The 20569-nt window shown below is 46.2% G+C and overlaps 1 protein-coding gene across 1 annotated transcript in view; it reads left to right on the forward strand.

Annotated features, from left to right (window-relative positions):
* LBX2 (ladybird homeobox 2) overlaps positions 1–16738 on the forward strand; it is a 77865-nt gene extending 61127 nt beyond the window's left edge. The window contains exon 2 of the mRNA XM_069744724.1: positions 16293–16738. Within this exon, the coding sequence (XP_069600825.1) occupies positions 16293–16738 (446 nt within the window). The remainder of the gene's footprint in view (positions 1–16292) is intronic.
* Positions 16739–20569: the final 3831 nt, after the last annotated feature.

Raw genomic sequence — 20569 nt, forward strand, 5'->3', positions numbered from 1 at the left:
TTTTTCATATTCCTTGGTGTCCTGAAAGGTCAGATCAATGTATGCCTTCTGTGGTTCCCAGTCAGATATGGTGTCAGAACCTCCTAGCACTGTTACATAGTTACATAGTTACATAGTTATTAAGGTTGAAGGAAGACTATATGTCCATCTAGTTCAACCCATAGCCTAACCTAACATGCCCTAACATGTTGATCCAGAGGAAGGCAAAAAAAACCCATGTGGCAAAGAGTAAGCTCCACATTGGGGAAAAAAATTCCTTCCCGACTCCACATATGGCAATCAGACTAGTTCCCTGGATCAACGCCCTATCAAGGAATCTAGTGTATATACCCTGTAACATTATACTTTTCCAGAAAGGTATCCAGTCCCCTCTTAAATTTAAGTAATGAATCACTCATTACAACATCATACGGCAGAGAGTTCCATAGTCTCACTGCTCTTACAGTAAAGAATCCGCGTCTGTTATTATGCTTAAACCTTTTTTCCTCCAACCGCAGAGGATGCCCCCTTGTCCCTGTTTCAGGTCTATGATTAAAAAGATCATCAGAAAGGTCTTTGTACTGTCCCCTCATATATTTATACATTAAAATAAGATCACCCCTTAGTCTTCGTTTTTCCAAACTAAATAGCCCCAAGTGTAATAACCTATCTTGGTATTACAGACCCCCCAGTCCTCTAATAACCTTGGTCGCTCTTCTCTTCCCACTGTACTGGAAGCAGTCTCTCAAGGTCTACTGGCCTCTCAAACATAGTCAAGAATGCCTCTACGTCATCACCCGGAGACCTCTTTTGCAACACATCTCTTACTGTTTTCCTCATCTGGGTTTCGTTGCTTTCGATTAGGTTGATGTGGCTTCCCTAACAATGACATCTTCTGACCAATGAGTCATCTGCTGCTGCTGTATTTATTGCTGCTGTAGATGAAACTGCTTTATCAACAGTTTTTTAGATTCCTGCTGGGCTTGTTATTGCTGCATGTTATTATTGTTATTTATTATTATTATAGCGCCATTTATTCCATGGCGCTTTACATGTGAGGATGGGTGTATATATAATAAAAAAGTACAATAATCATGAACAACTCAAGTCACGACTGGTACAGGAGGAGAGAGGATCCTGACTGCGAGGGCTCACAATCTACAAGGGATGGGTGAGGATACAGTAGGCGAGAGGACCCTGCCCGCGAGGGCTCACAATCTACAAGGGATGGGTGAGGATACAGGAGGAGAGAGGACCCTGCCCGCGAGGGCTCACAATCTACAAGGGATGGGTGAGCATACAGGAGGAGAGAGGACCCTGCCCGCGAGGGCTCACATTCTACAAGGGATGGGTGAGAATACAGGAGGAGAGAGGACCCTGCCCGCGAGGGCTCACAATCTACAAGGGATGGGTGAGGATACAGGAGGAGAGAGGACCCTGCCCGCGAAGGCTCACATTCTACAAGGGATGGGTGAGGATACAGGAGGAGAGAGGACCCTGTCCGCAAGGGCTCACAATCTACAAGGGATGGGTGAGGATACAGTAGGCGAGAGGACCCTGCCCGCGAGGGCTCACAATCTACAAGGGATGGGTGAGGATACAGGAGGAGAGAGGACCCTGCCCGCGAGGGCTCACAATCTACAAGGGATGGGTGAGCATACAGGAGGAGAGAGGACCCTGCCCGCGAGGGCTCACATTCTACAAGGGATGGGTGAGAATACAGGAGGAGAGAGGACCCTGCCCGCGAGGGCTCACAATCTACAAGGGATGGGTGAGGATACAGGAGGAGAGAGGACCCTGCCCGCGAGGGCTCACAATCTACAAGGGATGGGTGAGCATACAGGAGGAGAGAGGACCCTGCCCGCGAAGGCTCACATTCTACAAGGGATGGGTGAGGATACAGGAGGAGAGAGGACCCTGCCCGCGAGGGCTCACAATCTACAAGGGATGGGTGAGAATACAGGAGGAGAGAGGACCCTGCCCGCGAGGGCTCACAATCTACAAGGGATGGGTGAGGATACAGGAGGAGAGAGGACCCTGCCCGCGAGGGCTCACAATCTACAAGGGATGGGTGAGCATACAGGAGGAGAGAGGACCCTGCCCGCGAAGGCTCACATTCTACAAGGGATGGGTGAGGATACAGGAGGAGAGAGGACCCTGCCCGCGAGGGCTCACAATCTACAAGGGATGGGTGAGGATACAGGAGGAGAGAGGACCCTGCCCGCGAGGGCTCACAATCTACAAGGGATGGGTGAGGATACAGGAGGAGAGAGGACCCTGCCCGTGAAGGCTCACAATCTACAAGGGATGGGTGAGGATACAGGAGGAGAGAGGACCCTGCCCGCGAGGGTTCACAATCTACAAGGGATGGGTGAGGATACAGGAGGAGAGAGGACCCTGCCCGCGAGGGCTCACAATCTACAAGGGATGGGTGAGGATACAGTAGGCGAGAGTAGAGCTGTATGGTGGAACAAGGGTTACTATAGGTTGTGCGCTGGTTGGCCTGCACCAGCTGCTTGATCAGCTCCTCTATGACTTCAGATCATGCTTTAACCGCCGGGGTTGCCTTCACCCAGGACCTAATTTTTCCAGCACCACATGTGCTCCTTTGTCTTTGATGCCCATGTGAGGAAGCGCCATGGTGGTATTCGTGGCTGAGGTAAAAGTCTCTAGTAGGGATGGGCGAACCCGAACTGTAAATTGAATGCCGGCAGAAGGTAATGAGCGGTCCCATGGAAACCCATGTTTGGGACTTGTGACCGAACGTCCGGTACAGTCCCGAACTTTACAGTTCATCCATCCCTTCTAGAGACCTTTACCTCAGCCACGACTACGCCCTGGTGCTTCCTCACATGGGCATCAAAGACAAAGGAGTAGTTAATGAGTGGCCCCGGAAGCAGATGCGACCAGGAGACAGCGGGACAGGAGGACGTGTAGCTGGACAGGTAAGTATAATTATAATGTTTATTATTTTCTGCTTTTTTTAACAGCTCTCCCTTCCCATGCCATATATGTAAAGTCTGAGTTTGGGGTTCGGAAGCAAGTTTGTGTCATGTCCGGCCCGAACTCAACTTAACAAAAAACTTGGGATAACCCGCTGATCCCAAACATCGGGCGGAATCGCCTATCACCAGTCTCCCATCACATACAAATCACAGGTCTCCGTTCCGTTAGCTGTCATGTTCTCCAGCTGCCCCTCAGGACTTCCTGCACTACGCTGCACATACTCCTCAGATGAGGAAGAATAAACAGTCACAATCCAGTTCAACGCTTGAACTATTAACTTTATTGCTTCTGGTACACAGCGTATACGTACTCTCATCATCATCAGGGTTAACATTGGACAATTTCTCCTCTGTCCCTGTCTTTCCTTCTCTGTCGCTAAGCTCACTTCTGGGTTAGAACATGCTCACCGGACTCTCAGCATCATCTCTGCTCAGTCCTCCAGTAGGGGAACCTCTAAACCGTTTCGCCCCTGTTTGGAGAACATCCACCCACATAACAAGCCGTCACATTCTGAGTGACCTGCCCGTACTGCTTAGTCTTCTTCTGGCAACTGTAAACCCACTTATGCTGCACTGTCAGCATTTCTCCGGTGTTAGTCCCCTATGAGGCCCTGACCCCGAATCCTGTATGACTGGGCTCTTATCTTTAACATTACGGAGCTATCAGCCCTGTCAGAGGGCTCCCGCGCAACTGATTCAAATCCCAGATGCTCCCCCAGTTAATAGCCATTGGTTCCTCCTACTTTAACTATTTGCACTCTGAGCATCACTATATCCCCATCTAGTGGGCCAAACAGGGTACTTCGCTTTCCCTGTGATAAACAATGCACATCTTCTTATACAAAGCAGCAGAAATAAATATGTAAATTATGAAACATACTCAATAGCAGTAGTCAAAGGTAAAACATAACATTAAAAATACCTTATAAGTGCAAAAAGGCAAAATATTGAAATTTTTTATTTTAAAAATGCATAGTGTTCACATTATTAGGGTTTTCATTTTCAGTTGTGGTACAGGGCACTGTAAGAACCACCATTCTTATGTTGTTTTCCTTATGTCAGGATTCCCTGACCGCTGCCACCAATTTGTCACGATTCACACCGTGACCGTCACCCCTACGTCACGGGTCGGGGTGACTTTAGGCCAACAGACGGCTATCACATGTGCAGGGGGCTTATCTTAGTTATCCCTCCACTTCACAATGTGATGAAAAAACACACACAAGGCTATTGACCTCTTAGTTTACAGCAGGGGCTTATTCTAGGTATCCCACTGCCCTGCAATATACCACGAACTGCAGGGATTTATGTATATCCCGCTTACAGTTCCACTTAAAACTTGCAGCTCTCTGGCGCCCCCCTTACTCTCATGTCAGATGTGGTACTGCACCCTGGGTAATTAGTCGCCAGAAAGGCTGCCTGCTATGTACTGGCTATTGGGCACGCTGCAGTGACGCGATAAACTACTCCCACTCAGGCAGGAACAATAATTATCAACGCCGCAGTCGCTACAGCATCACCCAAAATTCTGCACGGTATCACTGCCACCAGCTTCGATTAAACGGGTCCGAAGCTAACCCAACACAGTAGCGTAATTCCCTTCAGAAGACTTAGGGTACGTTTTTAGAGCATGGAGAAAGAACTGGCATGAAGTAATATACCCCACAAAATTTAGGCAGTGCTTTATCAAAATATTTTACAAAGATGTTACAAATGAGACAATTGCAAATATGTACAAGGTAATTATAACATAAAGGGGATAAAAGGAGAAAAGATAACACTCAGTTCATTGCATTGCAGGCAACCCGGCTAGTGGAATTTCCATATATCCCAGCTCATTGGACGTGCTCAGGGCTCTCCAGGAAAAAAGACAAGAAGAGAAAAGTCAAGAAAAGACTGAGCTAGGGATCTGGGCAGACAGTTATAGCTTCAGCCTGTAACATCCCAGCAAGGGGTTGGATCACCTCGTCCCTCCTACCTCTTCAGTTAACTAATTTTACCCTAACCTATATCTGATTTCTATAACTCCGCTGCAAAACATGTCATAGTCATAACAAACCCAGCATTCATCTCGGATTAACGTGGGCATTCTAATGAGATCAAATATGTCCTATCTGGGATACATATTTACAGAGAAATCCCTACTTTTTTACCAGATGGAGTTAGAAGCCCGTGTTTCGAGGGATGGGTAGATCCACCGAAGGAGATTAAGAATCTATATTTTCGTGTTCTTAACGTAAACGGTTTGCGTAATATCTTACAAAAACAAAACAATGAACTTCCATGAATTCTAGAGACTTAGAATCCAGTTCTAGCCTGTCACTTTCCACTGCAGGGATGTCGTAAATACCTTTGCTCTCCAAGCTAGAGGTAATAAACTCTTCTTCCCCCATCCCTTGGAAAGGAAGCTCTTGGCTGAGGGAAAGGGAAGGGGGGCTTTTTAGCCCACAGCCTGCTAGCAAGAGAAACTACTTATATGATATTTCATACCATATCGTGACACCTTACATTGATTTAACTTTGCAGTGGATTGGAAAATATTGACACCGCGGGTGCCTACTTGCAGTGTGATGGTGAAGCGTATACCCGGCTTCATTGCGCACTGACAGGTGCAAGATTTACAATATGGAAGTGGAGCCACCAAAAGGGGGTTGTTTGAAATTGTATTAAAAGTAGATTAAAGACATGGTGGCAGTTTAGAGGGCCTGGAGATGCTGTCAGGTTCCCTTTAAACAATTAGTAGAGGCAGCTGCAGCATGATGGAAATTATACTGTACAGATGTACTGAGTAGTGTATCTGGGAATCCTGCACTGGGATGATATGAAACACCCTCTTGAAACAGCGGCATCATGGACCACATGAATCCAGCAATGTGGTGAGATGAAACAGTAGAAGCAGCATGGACTACATTGCACAGCATTACTTCTGTGTAACAGAGGACACCACACAGCAGTAACTGAACAATGTAGCAATACATCCAGGACTTGCAGTTGAATAAAACACATAGCAAAAGCAGCAGCATGGAAGAATATACAAGTGAAGCTGTGAGTCCAGCATTTTGGTAAGAATCATTATTACTTTAACCTTTTTCCTTCTCTCGCTAACACTATACAGCAGTTCCAGTTCAATGCTCTTTCAAGCTCCTTTAGTAGATCCTTTCAACTACTGCTCTGTGAGACCAATACCCTGGATTCAAACAATCTGTGGAACTCTCCCCTCTAATTCTTTCTGTGCCTGACTCCTTTGGGACAGGAGAGGAAAGAGGATTTTGCGGAGTAGCAGTCGAATGAAGCTTCTGAAAGATCTTCATCTGGGCGTTGAACTAGCACTGTATAAAATATTACTAGAAGCTTCAGCAGCATTGCGCTTAATTTACTAAAGTACAATGCAGTATAGCTGTGAATCCAGTTATGGGGTGAGATGGATCATTTATTTCGGTAATTCACCTGTCCTGCTCCTTGTGTCCCACATTACAGGGTTTTTTCTCAGTCTTCTCCCAGTACAACTGTACCAGAACTCATGAAAAACGTCCAGAAGAAATTGTTATTGGCCAAAAGATCTCGTCTGATTTAGGGATATGCCGAATTTTCATCCATAGGCCACAACAATATCGTTTTAGAGTCTTCCAGGCATTTTGAGACTGAACCAACATTCTAGTCAATGGTATTTACAGATACCACTTTAAATGTGATGACGAGTGGTAGAGGGGGCCCGGTGCTAAGCTGCACCTGCCCCCCACCTCTGACTCGTGGGTCCCAAAGTGGCCAGCAGCTGCCACTATGTATGGTATTCCCCTTGTGTTACAATAAAAAACGTACTAGAGGCAGCAGTAGTATGAAGAACGTTATGCAGTAAAAATAAGCAGTGCCGTAGTGACACCACATAACATACATGCAGCAGAGGCATAGAGAGTGTTATACTGCAGGGTTTACAAGTGATATCATAAATTGAGCACTCAGGGGAGACCCTAGAATAATTTCAGGATGCTATATTCGAGTAATGAGTAGCGTAGATCTCAATCCATCACTGGTGAGAGTCAGTAGAATTCCTAGTAAAACCAATAGCGTGGAGAACTTTAACAGTACTGAGCTTTGTAGCTGTGAACCTAGTTCTGAGATAGAAGAGTTACTAGAAGCGAGAAAACTTAGTTACCTTGTACAATGCAGTATAGATGTGATTCCAGCAGTGGATGAGATAAAACAGTTACTAGAATGAGTATCAGTACTGAGCTTTTTAGCTGTGATTCTAGCAAAGGTGGAGATATATAGCAATATTGCCGCGAAGGCAAAGGCGGGTGGCATACCTTTTCAGATGAGTATCTTGAAATTCAATGATTTCAACGATTTACTAGACCTGAACCTCCCCAATGTTTCTCTGAACCTCCCTCCAGACCTTCCCCAACCACTGAAAGGCTAAATGCGCCCCTGGACCCCCCGAATCCAGCTGATAAAAACTGACCAAAGTGGGGGTGAAACCCATAGTTGCAAAAGGACAGAAAGTACATTGATTGACACGATGATTGGAAGCAAATTCTGCCATGGGTACCGCAGAGCACCAATCATCCTGTCTAGACTTGGCAAGACACCGAAATATCTGCACCAAAGACTGATTGCTCCTTTCAGTCTAACCGTTGGTCTCAGGATGGTACATCGATGAAAAGGGCAGACTGTCACGGATCCCACCGTGCTGCCACCAATATGTCACGGATCCTGCCGTGCTGCCACCAATATTATTATTATTATTTTTATTATTTATTTATATAGCACCATTGATTCCATGGTGCTGTACATGAGAAGGGGTTACATACAAGTTACAGATATCACTTATAGTAAACTAACAATTACAGACTGATACAGAGGGGCGAGGACCCGGCCCCCGCGGGCTTACATTCTACAGGATGGTGGGGAAGGAGACAGTAGGTCGGGGGTTGCAGGAGCTCCGGTAGTGATGAGGAGGCAGCGGTGTCAGTGCAGGCTGTAGCTTTCCTGAAGAGGTGGGTTTTCAGGTTCCGTCTGAAGGATCCGAATGTGGTTGATAGTCGGACGTGTTGGGGCAAAGAATTCCAAAGGATGGGGGATATTCAGGAGAAGTCTTGGAGGCAATTGGATGAGGAGCGAATAAGTGTGGAGGAGAGAAGGAGGTCTTGGGAGTAGGGTTGAGCGAAACGGATCAGACAAATTCAAAAATCGCCGACTTTCGGCAAAGTCTGGTTTCATGAAACCTGACCCGATCCCAGTGTGGGATCAGCCATGAGGTCGGCGATCTTTGCACCAAAGTCGCATTTCGTATGACGCTTTCAGCGCCATTTTTCAGCCAATGAAACCAATATGGCTAAATAGAGCTGTAAGGGGCGCAATAAGTGACAAAAAGAAAGCATTTAGAGAATTAAAGGAAGTAGGTAGTGAGGAGGCATTAAATAAATACAGAAAATTAAATAAATTCTGTAAAAAGCAAATCAAGGCAGCAAAGATTGAGACAGAGAGACTCATTGCCAGAGAGAGTAAAAATAATCCTAAAATATTCTTTAACTACATAAATAGTAAGAAACTAAAAAATGATAGTGTTGGCCCCCTTAAAAATAGTCTGGGTGAAATGGTGGATGAGGATGAGGAAAAAGCCAATATGCTAAATGACTTTTTTTCATCAGTATTTACACAAGAAAATCCCATGGCGACAATATGATCAGTGATAAAAATTCCCCATTAAATGTCACCTGCTTAACCCAGCAGGAAGTGCGGCGGCGTCTAAAAATCACTAAAATTGACAAATCTCCGGGCCCGGATGGGATACATCCCCCGAGTACTGCAGGAAGTAAGTAAGTCATTGATAGACCATTATTTTTAATCTTTAAAGACTCCATAATAACAGGGTCTGTGCCACAGGACTGGCGTATAGCAAATGTGGTGCCAATATTCAAAAAGGGAACAAAAACTGAACTCGGAAATTATAGGCCAGTAAGCTTAACCTCTACTGTGGGTAAAATACTGGAGGGCATTCTAAGGGACGCTATACTGGAGTATCTGAAGAGGAAGAACCTCATGACCCAGGATCAGCACGGGTTTACTAGGGACCGTTCATGTCAGACTAATCTGATCAGTTTCTATGAAGAGGTAAGTTCCGGATTGGACCAAGGGAACCCAGTGGATGTAGTGTATATGGACTTTTCAAAAGCTTTTGATACGGTGCCACACAAAAGGTTGATACATAAAATGAGAATAATGGGGATAGGGGAAAATATGTGCAAGTGGGTTGAGAGCTGGCTCAGGGATAGGAAACAAAGGGTGGTTATTAATGGAGCACACTCGGACTGGGTAGCGGTTAGCAGTGGGGTACCACAGGGGTCAGTATTGGGCCCTCTTCTTTTTAACATATTTATTAATGACCTTGTAGGGGGCATTCAGAGTAGAATTTCAATATTTGCAGATGACACTAAACTCTGCAGGGTAATCAATACAGGGGAGGACAATTTTATATTACAGGATGATTTATGTAAACTAGAAGCTTGGGCTGACAAATGGCAAATGAGCTTTAATGGGGATAAATGTAAGGTCATGCACTTGGGTAGAAGTAATAAGATGTATAATTATGTGCTTAATTCTAAAACTCTGGGCAAAACCGTCAATGAAAAAGACCTGGGTGTATGGGTGGATGACAAACTCATATTCAGGGGCCAGTGTCAGGCAGCTGCTACAAAGGCAAATAAAATAATGGGATGCATTAAAAGAGGCATAGATGCTCATGAGGAGAATATAATTTTACCTCTATACAAGTCACTAGTTCGACCACACTTAGAATACTGTGCACAGTTCTGGTCTCCGGTGTATAAGAAAGACATAGCTGAACTGGAGCGGGTGCAGAGAAGAGCGACCAAGGTTATTAGAGGACTGGGGGGTCTGCAATACCAAGATAGGTTATTACACTTGGGGCTATTTAGTTTGGAAAAACGAAGACTAAGGGGTGATCTTATGTTAATATATAAATATATGAGGGGACAGTACAAAGACCTTTCTGATGATCTTTTTAATCATAGACCTGAAACAGGGACAAGGGGGCATCCTCTACGTCTGGAGGAAAGAAGGTTTAAGCATAATAACAGACGCGGATTCTTTACTGTAAGAGCAGTGAGACTATGGAACTCTCTGCCGTATGGTGTTGTAATGAGTGATTCATTACTTAAATTTAAGAGGGGACTGGATACCTTTCTGGAAAAGTATAATGTTACAGGGTATATACACTAGATTCCTCGATAGGGCGTTGATCCAGGGAACTAGTCTGATTGCCGTATGTGGAGTCGGGAAGGAATTTTTTTCCCCAATGTGGAGCTTACTCTTTGCACATGGGTTTTTTTTGCCTTCCTCTGGATCAACATGTTAGGGCATGTTAGGTTAGGCTATGGGTTGAACTAGATGGACATATAGTCTTCCTTCAACCTTAATAACTATGTAACTATGTAATGAAGGAGGACGCAGAGTGTGGGCAGTGTGATGACATAGGTCTCGGTCCCCACCATCTTAGAGAAGGGCATGACAGTGATTGGCTTGCTTTCTGCGGCATCACAGGGGCTATAAAGGGGCGTGCACGCCGACCGCCATCTTACTTCTGCCGATCTGAGCATAGGGAGAGGTTGCTGCAGCTTCATCAGAAGAAGGGATATAGTTATGGAGGGAAGATTAACCCCCAAACCGCTTGTGCTGTAGCGATTTCCACTGTCCAGCACCACCTTTTGTTTGCAGGGACAGTGGAGTTTATGTTTTTGTGCATCAGCTCTGTAGCTTATTAGGCTGCCCTAGAAGGCTCCCTGATAGCTGCATTGCTGTGTGTACGCCGCTGTGCAAACCAACTGCTTTTTTAAAAGCAAAAATCCTGTTGCTGCTTTCTGCACAGTTATCTTGTTTATTTGTCCACACTTTTGTGTGCAGCAGTCCTTTTTATTGCTGCCATACTTGTCCTGAGATCATTGTAGGGAGATTGAAATTGTACTACAGTCCTTGTATTTTTTCATATATCTTCCAGCCACTTTCTACCACTTACATTGTGTTGTTTTATACACTGGGCCTGAGTTTTGGTTCAGTCTCCCCCCAAAAAAGTGAGATTCAAATTCTCACAAAGTGTATATACTGCAGTCCTGTTAGTTTGTCGTATGTCAGCCAGCCACTTTCTGCCACTTACATTGTGTTGTTTTAGGCACAGGGCCTGAGTTTTGGTTCAGTCTCCCAAAAAAAAGGGAGATTTAAATTCTCAGCAAGTTTATATACACCTTCTACCTTGTTTTACAGTACCATATAACGGTTGTTATTTTTGTTAGATTTTCCAAAAAATGAGGCAGTCTGGTGGAAGAGGCCGTGGGCGGTGGTTGCCAGCTAGTACTGATGGTGGTGGTGGTGGAGCATCTGGTGGTAGTGGCAAAAGCACAATAGCACCTGAGGCTGGAGGTGTTGAGCCAGCGTCATCGTCTGGCTACACAAGGCCTCGAAGGCTCCCTTATCTGGGAGTAGGAAAACAGCTTTTAAAGCCGGAGCAGCAGGAAAAAGTTTTGGCTTTCCTTGGTGACTCTGCCTCTAGCTCTTTCGCCTCCTCTTCAGAAAGTTCCAAATATAAAAGCAGCGAGTCGTCAGTGGATGCTCCCGGTCAGGAACAAGACGTTTCCTTGTGTCCTTCACCCAAACCAAAAGTGAAGGATGCGGCAGGCGACACAACAGGTTACTCCATGGAGCTCTTTTCACACACCGTGCCTGGGTTAGAAAGGGAAATTGTTAAAAGCACATTACAAGATGAATCGGACATGGAGTGCACAGATGCACAGCCACAGCTAGATTATTATGCTGTTCCATTGACTCAGATCACTACATTGCCCTCGCTGTGTACTGAGCCAGAATCTGACCCTGCTGAGGCTATGGAGCCCCGTCCCGAACGCTATAGCACCTTACACGGTGACACAGAGGAAGGTGCACAGGACATTGAAGAGGAGGTGATAGATGACCCAGTTGTTGGCCCAGATTGGCAGCCATTGGGGGAAGAGGCTGCCTCTGCCAGTAGCTCAGAAGCGCAGGAGGATGATCCGCAGCAGCCATCTACATCGCAAAAGCTGTCATCTGGCAGGCCCGTATCAGCCCAAAAACGTTTGTCAAAAACAAAAACAGTTGTAGGACAGCGTGGCCATCTGGTGAAAGTAGCACAGTGTGCAATGCCTGAAAAGGTATTCCATAGTAGGAAGAGTGTAGTGTGGGAATTTGTTAACCAAGATCTGAATGATCCACGTAAAGTTATCTGTAAGAAATGCTCAAAGACCTTTAGCAGAGGGAAGAATCTTCAAAATTTAAATACAACGTGCATGCGTAGACATATAACCAGCATGCACTTGCAAGCCTGGCCTAAGTACCAAACGTCCCGTACCGTTGGTGCACCTGCTCAGAATGAAGGTAGTCAGCAACGCTACATTGCTTCCCTCACTGTAAGCCCACCGGTTAGGACACCACCAGCAGCAAATGTGGAGGTATCATCGCAAGGCCAAAGCAGTCAGGGAATCACAAGGTTATTGGTAGGAAACATTGTATGTAGGCCAACATCAAGAATACCATCACCAACCCTCTCTCAATCCGCCATGTCCACCACCACCCCCGCTAGTTCCACCATATGCAGCTCTCCAGTCCAGCTCACCCTACAAGAGACTCTCGTTAGGAAAAGAAAGTACACATCCTCTCATCCGCGTACACAGGGTTTGAACGCCCACATTGCTAGACTAATCTCGTTAGAGATGATGCCCTACCGGTTGGTTGAAAGCGAAGCTTTCAAAGACCTGATGGCCTATGCAGTACCACGCTATGACCTACCCAGTCGGCACTTCTTTGTGAGAAAAGCCATCCCAGCCCTCCACCAGCATGTCAAAGACCACATTGTCCATGCACTGAGGCAATCAGTCAGTAGAAAGGTGCACCTCACAACAGATGCATGGACCAGTAGGCATGGCCAGGGACGTTACGTGTCCATCACGGCACATTGGGTAATGTGGTGGATGCAGGGTCAACAGGGGACAGCCATAGGGGGACAGTTCTGCCTAGCCCACGGTCTAGGAAACAGTTGGGTGTAGGCATTTGCCACCCCTCCTCCTCCTCCTCGTCCTCCTCCAGAAGTGAAAGCTCATCCACAGAGCACAGTCGCATGACCACTCCATCCGCAGCTGCCAGTGTTGCACACGAGGTGTCCCATTATCGAACAGCTAGTGGTAAGCGTCAGCAGGCTGTGTTAGAAATGAAGTGTTTGGGCGACAACAGACACACCGCGGAAGTACTGGCCGAGTTCTTGCAGCAACAAACTCAGTCATGGCTGGGCAGTGTATATCTTGAGGCAGGCAAGGTAGTCAGTGATAACGGAAGGAATTTTATGGCTGCCATAGCCCTTTCAGAACTGAAACACATACCTTGCCTGGCTCACACCTTGAAGTGCTTCCTGAAAAATTATCCGGGGTTATCAGCCCTGCTCCTGAAGGTGCGAAGACTTGCACATCCGCTGGTCGCCTGTACACTCCAGCCGTATGCAGAACCATCAGCGATCGCTGAATCTTCCCCAGCACCACCTAATGCCTTTGACACTGTGGACCATTCCCTCCTGTTACAGATTCTCTCATCTCTTGGCATCACAGACATGAACCTATCCTGGATCTTATCATATCTAACAGACCGGACATTCAGTGTCTCCCTCTCCCACACCACTGTTGTGAATTCTGTGGCAGAGCTCCCTCCTGTGGTCACAAGTGGTACTTCGGCTGATTCTCTCTGGGAGCTTCCGTTTGTGGAGGAAACTGGTACTGCTGCTTCTGAGTTTCCTCCCTCAGGTGATCTGGTGAGGTCGTTAGGTGCTTCTCTACTTAACCCCACCTAATGCTTTGATTCATGCTTCTTGTCAATGTTCCAGTGTTGGACTTGTGTTTCTCTGGATCATTCCTGTGGCCTGCTGCTCTGCATAGCTAAGTGCTTCTTTGCTATTTGTTGCTATTTTTTCTGTCCAGCATGTCTATTTGTTTTGCTGGAAGCTCTGGGACGCAAAGGGTGTACCTCCGTGCCGTTAGTTCGGTACGGAGGGTCTTTTTGCCCCTTTGCATGGTTTTCTTTAGGGTTTTGTGTAGACCGCAAAGTTATCTTTCCTATCCTCGTTCTGTCTAGAATATCGGGCCTCGCTTTGCTCAATCTATTTCATCCCTACGTTTGTCTTTTCATCTTACTCACAGTCATTATATGTGGGGGGCTGCCTTTTCCTTTGGGGTATTTCTCTGAGGCAAGGTAGGCTTATTTTTTCTATCTTCAGGCTAGTTAGTTTCTCAGGCTGTGCCGAGTTGCATAGGTAGCGTTAGGCGCAATCCACGGCTGCCTCTAGTTGTGTTTGGAGAGGATCAGGGATTGCGGTCTGCAGAGTTCCCACGTCTCAGAGCTCGTTCTATTATTTTGGGTTATTGTCAGATCACTGTATGTGCTCTGACCTCCATGTCCATTGTGATACTGAATTGCCTCTCACAACACACCACCTCCTCATCTGGCCCCCTGTCTGTCGGTGTTCCCCAAGGCTCAGTTCTAGGACCTCTCCACCACCATTCACCACGTCAGCACACTCCAATGCCAACATACTGTATGCCACAACAGTATTTACTCCAGCTCACAATTTCCCTGTGTCACTATAATGTAAAAAATGCCATGTTCGGAGTAATTTTTCAGAGGGTGCCATGGTTCCAGACACATGCTGTGGGCTCTCTGACCCCCCCTCAAATCTCTGCCTGCCAGCACAGGCTGAAATGCTAAGCCACTCTTTTCCCTCTCCCTCAAGAATGTTTTTGTTTGCAACTGTGAAACCGAACGTAAAGAGTAGCAGCGAATGGCAATTCCTTTGTGTAGCTACAGTGGTCCTTTAAGACCAAATATATCCAAACCGGATAGTCACAGAAATAGACTGTTCATATTTCCATAAATCGCAGGGACAGGGCTCCTAACTGGTGGGTATGTGGAGCCCAGCGCTTAGCCGAAAGTGACACATGCATTACTGCTTAACTGGGGCTCCTAGCCAAGATGTGTTTCCACCTAAATTAACCTTCAGGACTTGCTGAGCAAAGTGATAATTTTGTCATACGCCAAAATATGTGTAAAATGGGAGTATTCCGCCTCTGAGTGAAGTCGCCACAGGGGAAGTGCCTTGGTTTTGGGCACAGAGATAAGTGAGTGAGACATTAGTCTTCACTAGTCTTTTGTCCCGGGTCTAGCTGAGAGTCGCATCTGTCATGCACTGGGATATATGCCCTTCCCCCGAGCCGCATAGTCAGCCATGATATGAAAGAACCGTAAGTCGATTTTCTTCTGTTAATCCCTTTTTATTTGTAATTGTTTGTACATGCGATATTTGTCTACTTTTCTAAGATCTTTCTATACTTTTGTAAACAGTGCCTACCTTTTTGGAGTAAAATATATGAAATTACTAGCTTAGTTTCTCCTTGCTCTATAACGTACGGTCAGGTCCTCTGAAGTGAATTACGCTACTAATTTGGGTTGGCTCCGGAACCGTTATTAATTATGAAATCAGAGTTTGTCCTGCAAGTTTTGGAAACCTGGTAGCGACGGACGGCGTTGATAATTATTGTTCCCGCTTGAGTGGGAGTAGTTATATTGCTCTCGCTGCAGTGTGCCCATTAGCCAGTACAAAGTAAGGCAGCTTTTCTAGCGACAAATTATCCTAGGTGCAGTACCCAGCCTGACCTGAGGGTAAGGGGGCGCCAGAGAGCTGCAAGTTCCAAACCGGAACTGGGAAGTGGGATATAGATAAATCCCCTTCAGAAAAGAACTAGGGGCAACCAAACAACCCTGATTGTCGACATATTAGCGTGAGCGGTGGGGCTGATAAAGATATCCTCCCTGTGAGTCGTGACACCCTGCAACACCAAACTCCATTTCAGTAATTCACTCCAGCCCAGCCCTGTAGTTCCACCTGGTCCAGACATCTACTCCATAGTGACACACCAACACACTGCAAAGCATCCTACTCCAGCACTGCACAAGACCTTATCCACCTCAGCCTGAGAGTGCATCTGTCTTGGTATCACCATGTACTAGGATTATGAATTATGGGATGAATAAGAGTCTTCTCCCCTGGTCCAATGTGGAGGGTGAATATATGGAAATAAAGACAGGTGGTGGTTAGAGGACTGGGGAGATGATTGCATGCATGTGGATATATCTATTGTTCATGAGCAGATATATTTGGGATGGCTTTAGACTTTTGTGTCTACTTCCAGAATTCATTCTCATTGTCTTCTCTTCTCACACTGAAAGGTCGTGAGCCCCTGGAGTCATTTGGACATCGACCTAGTTCTAAAAAGAGACGCAAATCTCGAACTGCTTTCACCAATCACCAAATCCACGAGCTGGAGAAACGTTTCATCTACCAGAAATACTTATCCCCTGCTGACCGTGACCACATCGCCCTGCAGCTGGGACTCAGCAATGCCCAAGTCATCACCTGGTTCCAGAACCGAAGAGCCAAGCTGAAGAGGGATCTGGAGGAGATGAAGGCCGATGTGGAGTCCTTGAAGAAACTTCCACCACATGCACTGGAGAAGCTGGTGTCCATGCCTGATGACAAGCCAGAGGAGGAGGAGGAGGACATAGGTCTGTGCTCCCCAACATCACAAGGATTGTTCTTCCAGTCGTCACAATGTTCCTCCATGGAGCACATCATCAATGAATTCTCAGATGAAGAGATTGAGGTAAACGACTAAAAAACTGGAGAAGATGGAGGAAGAGGAGCTAGTATGCTAAAGACTGCACATGAAGAAGAAAGGAAAGGGAGGGTGGATGACAGACAGGATGGGAAAAGTAGGAAGGAGGGCAAGGATGAACGGGAAAAGAGCCATGAAGAAGAAAAGAATGGAACGAAAGAGCTTATATACAGAGAAGATGGCCCTGCTGTGTAGGAAACTGCAGTCACCACAATATGTCGTTGGTATACACACGGTATATACACCAATGACATATTACAGCGTGGGAAAAATGGTACTGTGCAGTGTGTATCTATACAGGAGGAATACTGTGCAGTGGATATATACAGGAGGAGTGGTATTGTGCAGTGTATATATACAGGACAGGAGGAGTGGTACTGTGCAGTGTATATATACAGGAGGAGTGGTGCTGTGCAGTGTATATATACAGGACAGGAGGAGCGGTGCTGTGCAGTGTATATATATATACAGTATACAGGACAGGAGGAGTGGTACTGTGCAGTGTATATATACAGGAGGAGTGGTACTGTGCAGTGTATATATACAGGACAGGAGGAGCGGTGCTGTGCAGTGTATATATATATACAGTATACAGGACAGGAGGAGTGGTACTGTGCAGTGTATATATACAGGAGGAGTGGTACTGTGCAGTGTATATATACAGGAGGAGTGGTACTGTGCAGTGTATATATATACAGGAGGAGTGGTACTGTGCAGTGTATATATACAGGAGGAGTGGTACTGTGCAGTGTATATATACAGGACAGGAGGAGCGGTGCTGTGCAGTGTATATATACAGGAGGAGTGGTACTGTGCAGTGTATATACAGGACAGGAGGAGTGGTACAGTGCAGTGTATATATACAGGAGGAGTGGTACTGTGCAGTATATATATACAGGACAGGAAGAGTGGTACTATGCAGTGTATATATATATATACAGGACAGGAGGAGCGGTACTGTGCAGTGTATATATACAGGACAGGAAGAGTGTTACTGTGCAGTGTATATATACAGGACAGGAGGAGCGGTACTGTGCAGTGTAGATATACAGGAGGAGTGGTGCTGTGCAGTGTATATATACAGGAGGAGTGGTACTGTGCAGTGTATATATACAGGACAGGGAGAGTGTTACTGTGCAGTGTATATATACAGGACAGGAGGAATGGTACTGTGCAGTGTATATATACAGGAGGAGTGGTACTGTGCAGTGTATATATACAGGAGGAGTGGTACTGTGCAGTGTATATATACAGGAGGAGTGGTACTGTGCAGTATATATATACAGGAGGAGTGGTACTGTGCAGTGTATATATACAGGAGGAGTGGTACTGTGCAGTGTATATATACAGGAGGAGTGGTACTGTGCAGTGTATATATACAGGAGGAGTGGTACTGTGCAGTGTATATATACAGGGCAGGAGGAGTGGTACAGTGCAGTGTATATATACAAGACAGGAGGAGTGGTACTGTGCAGTGTATATAAACAGGAGGAGTGGTACTGTGCAGTGTATATATACAGGACAGGAGGAGTGGTACTGTGCAGTGAATATATACAGGACAGGAGGAGTGGTACTGTGCAGTGTATATATATAGAAGGAGTGGTACTGTGCAGTGTATATATACAGGACAGGAGGAGTGGTACTGTGCAGTGTATATATACAGGACAGGAGGAGTGGTACTGTGCAGTGTATATATACAGGACAGGAGGAGTGGTACTGTGCAGTGTATATATATAGAAGGAGTGGTACTGTGCAGTGTATATATACAGGACAGGAGGAGTGGTACTGTGCAGTGTATATATACAGGACAGGAGGAGCGTGTTACGGAACCACTCAGCACCCAGAATATGTTGTGCAGTTATATGTATGTATAATAGATTCCATGTGAGATGCATGTCCCTAATGCATCAGTCCACAGGCTGCGCCCCTGGGCAGAGGGGACACGATATTCCCCTTTGTCTGCCCCCACCTTTGTAATTCCCACAGTAAATATCGGCAGGCTCTGGCCACCTGCGGCTATTGTAATGTATGTCTGGCCTGCTGCTTTTCTATTGGCCTGCCCTGTGTATCTGTGTGATATATTCTGTGTCCTGTGAGTAAAGTGTCAGACTGGAAATACGTGGAGAAGCAGTGATTTTGTGGGGTGCTGCATTATACCGTATGAGAGGGGCTGCATTATACTCCATAACAGAGGGTAGATTATATTCTATGAGGGGGCTCAGGGCTGCCATCAGGGCATTACTGCCCTGACTGGTGTATGGGGCCTGGTCAGCAGAGGGGGCCGTGTCTTCTGATCGGGCCCCAGCGGGAGAATTTACCGCATGGCAATAGTTAATGCCGCCAGCCAATAGGAGGCTGGGAGCTGACCTGTTATGATCTGGTGGCCTAGGAGCAGTATGAGACATACTCTGGAGAAGGTGGTACCTGTACTGACCGCAAACCCTGAACTTAGCAGCGCAACTAGAAGTAGCCATGGGGGGTACCTAACACTCCCTAGACCCCTCGACACAGCCTAAGAACTAACTTCCCCTAAAGACAGAAACGGGAAAACTATCTTGCCTCAGAGAAAATCCCCAAAGGATAGACAGCCCCTCACAAATATTGACTGTGAGAGGAGAGGGAAATAACATACGCAGACATGAAATCAGGATTTAGCATAGGAGGCCATTCTAGCTAAAAAGAAAGAATAGGACAGAGTACTATGCGGTCAGTATTAAAACACTAAAAAATATCCACCACAAAAAATACAAATCACCACATCTGACTAAAGACATGGAGGGTATATCTGCATCTCCAGAGACACAGCTTGGCTGCAAAAAATCCTTCACAGACAAAGCTGGGCAGGACAAAACATGAAAATGCACAGAACTATAAGGTCCACAGCAGGTGGACAGCAAAAACAAAGCCAGAACTTATCTTTGTTGAAATGAACAGCAAACAGGAGAGACCAGGAATGGATGTGAATCCTCCAAAAACAATGGACAACTGGCACTGACTAAAGGGTAAAGCAGGACTAAATAGCCCAGCCCAAATTGCAAAAAATGGATACACCTGATAAATGCTGCGATCCAAAGACAGCAGCACTACCACATAGGAGGGAGCCCAAGAGCAGAATTAACAACAGTACCCCCCCCCCTTGAGGAGGGGTCACCGAACCCTCACCAGAGCTCCCAGGCCGATCAGGACGAGCCAAATGAAAGGCACGAACCAAATCATCAGCATGAACATCGGAGGCAACAACCCAAGAATTATCCTCCTGACCATAACCCTTCCATTTGACCAGAAGCTTCCGCCTCAAAAAACGAGAATCCAAAATCTTCTCAACCACATACTCCAACTCCCCATCAATCAACACCGGGGCCGAAGGATCAACAGAGGGAACAACGGGCACCACATACTTCCGCAACAAAGATCTATGGAAGACATTATGGATGGAAAAAGAGACTGGAAGGGCCAAACGAAAAGACACTGGATTGATAATCTCAGAAATCCTATAAGCACCAATAAACCGAGGCTTGAACTTAGGGGAAGAAACCTTCATAGGAACATGATGGGAAGACAACCAGACCAAATCCTCAACCCGAAGCCGGGAACCAACACACCGACAACGGTTAGCAAAACGTCCTGAGACAACACCAAATTGTCCACCACATGAGCCCAAATCTGCTGCAGCCTGTCAACCACAGAATCCACACCAGGACAATCAGAAGGCTCAACCTGCCCTGAAGAAAAACGAGGATGAAAACCAAAATTACAAAAAAAAGGTGAAACCAAGGTAGCAGAACTAGCCCGATTATTAAGGGCAAAAACGGCCAATGGCAAGAAAGCCAC

This window comes from Ranitomeya imitator, chromosome 1, assembly GCF_032444005.1.
Source record: "Ranitomeya imitator isolate aRanImi1 chromosome 1, aRanImi1.pri, whole genome shotgun sequence".
Lineage (NCBI taxonomy): Eukaryota > Metazoa > Chordata > Amphibia > Anura > Dendrobatidae > Ranitomeya > Ranitomeya imitator.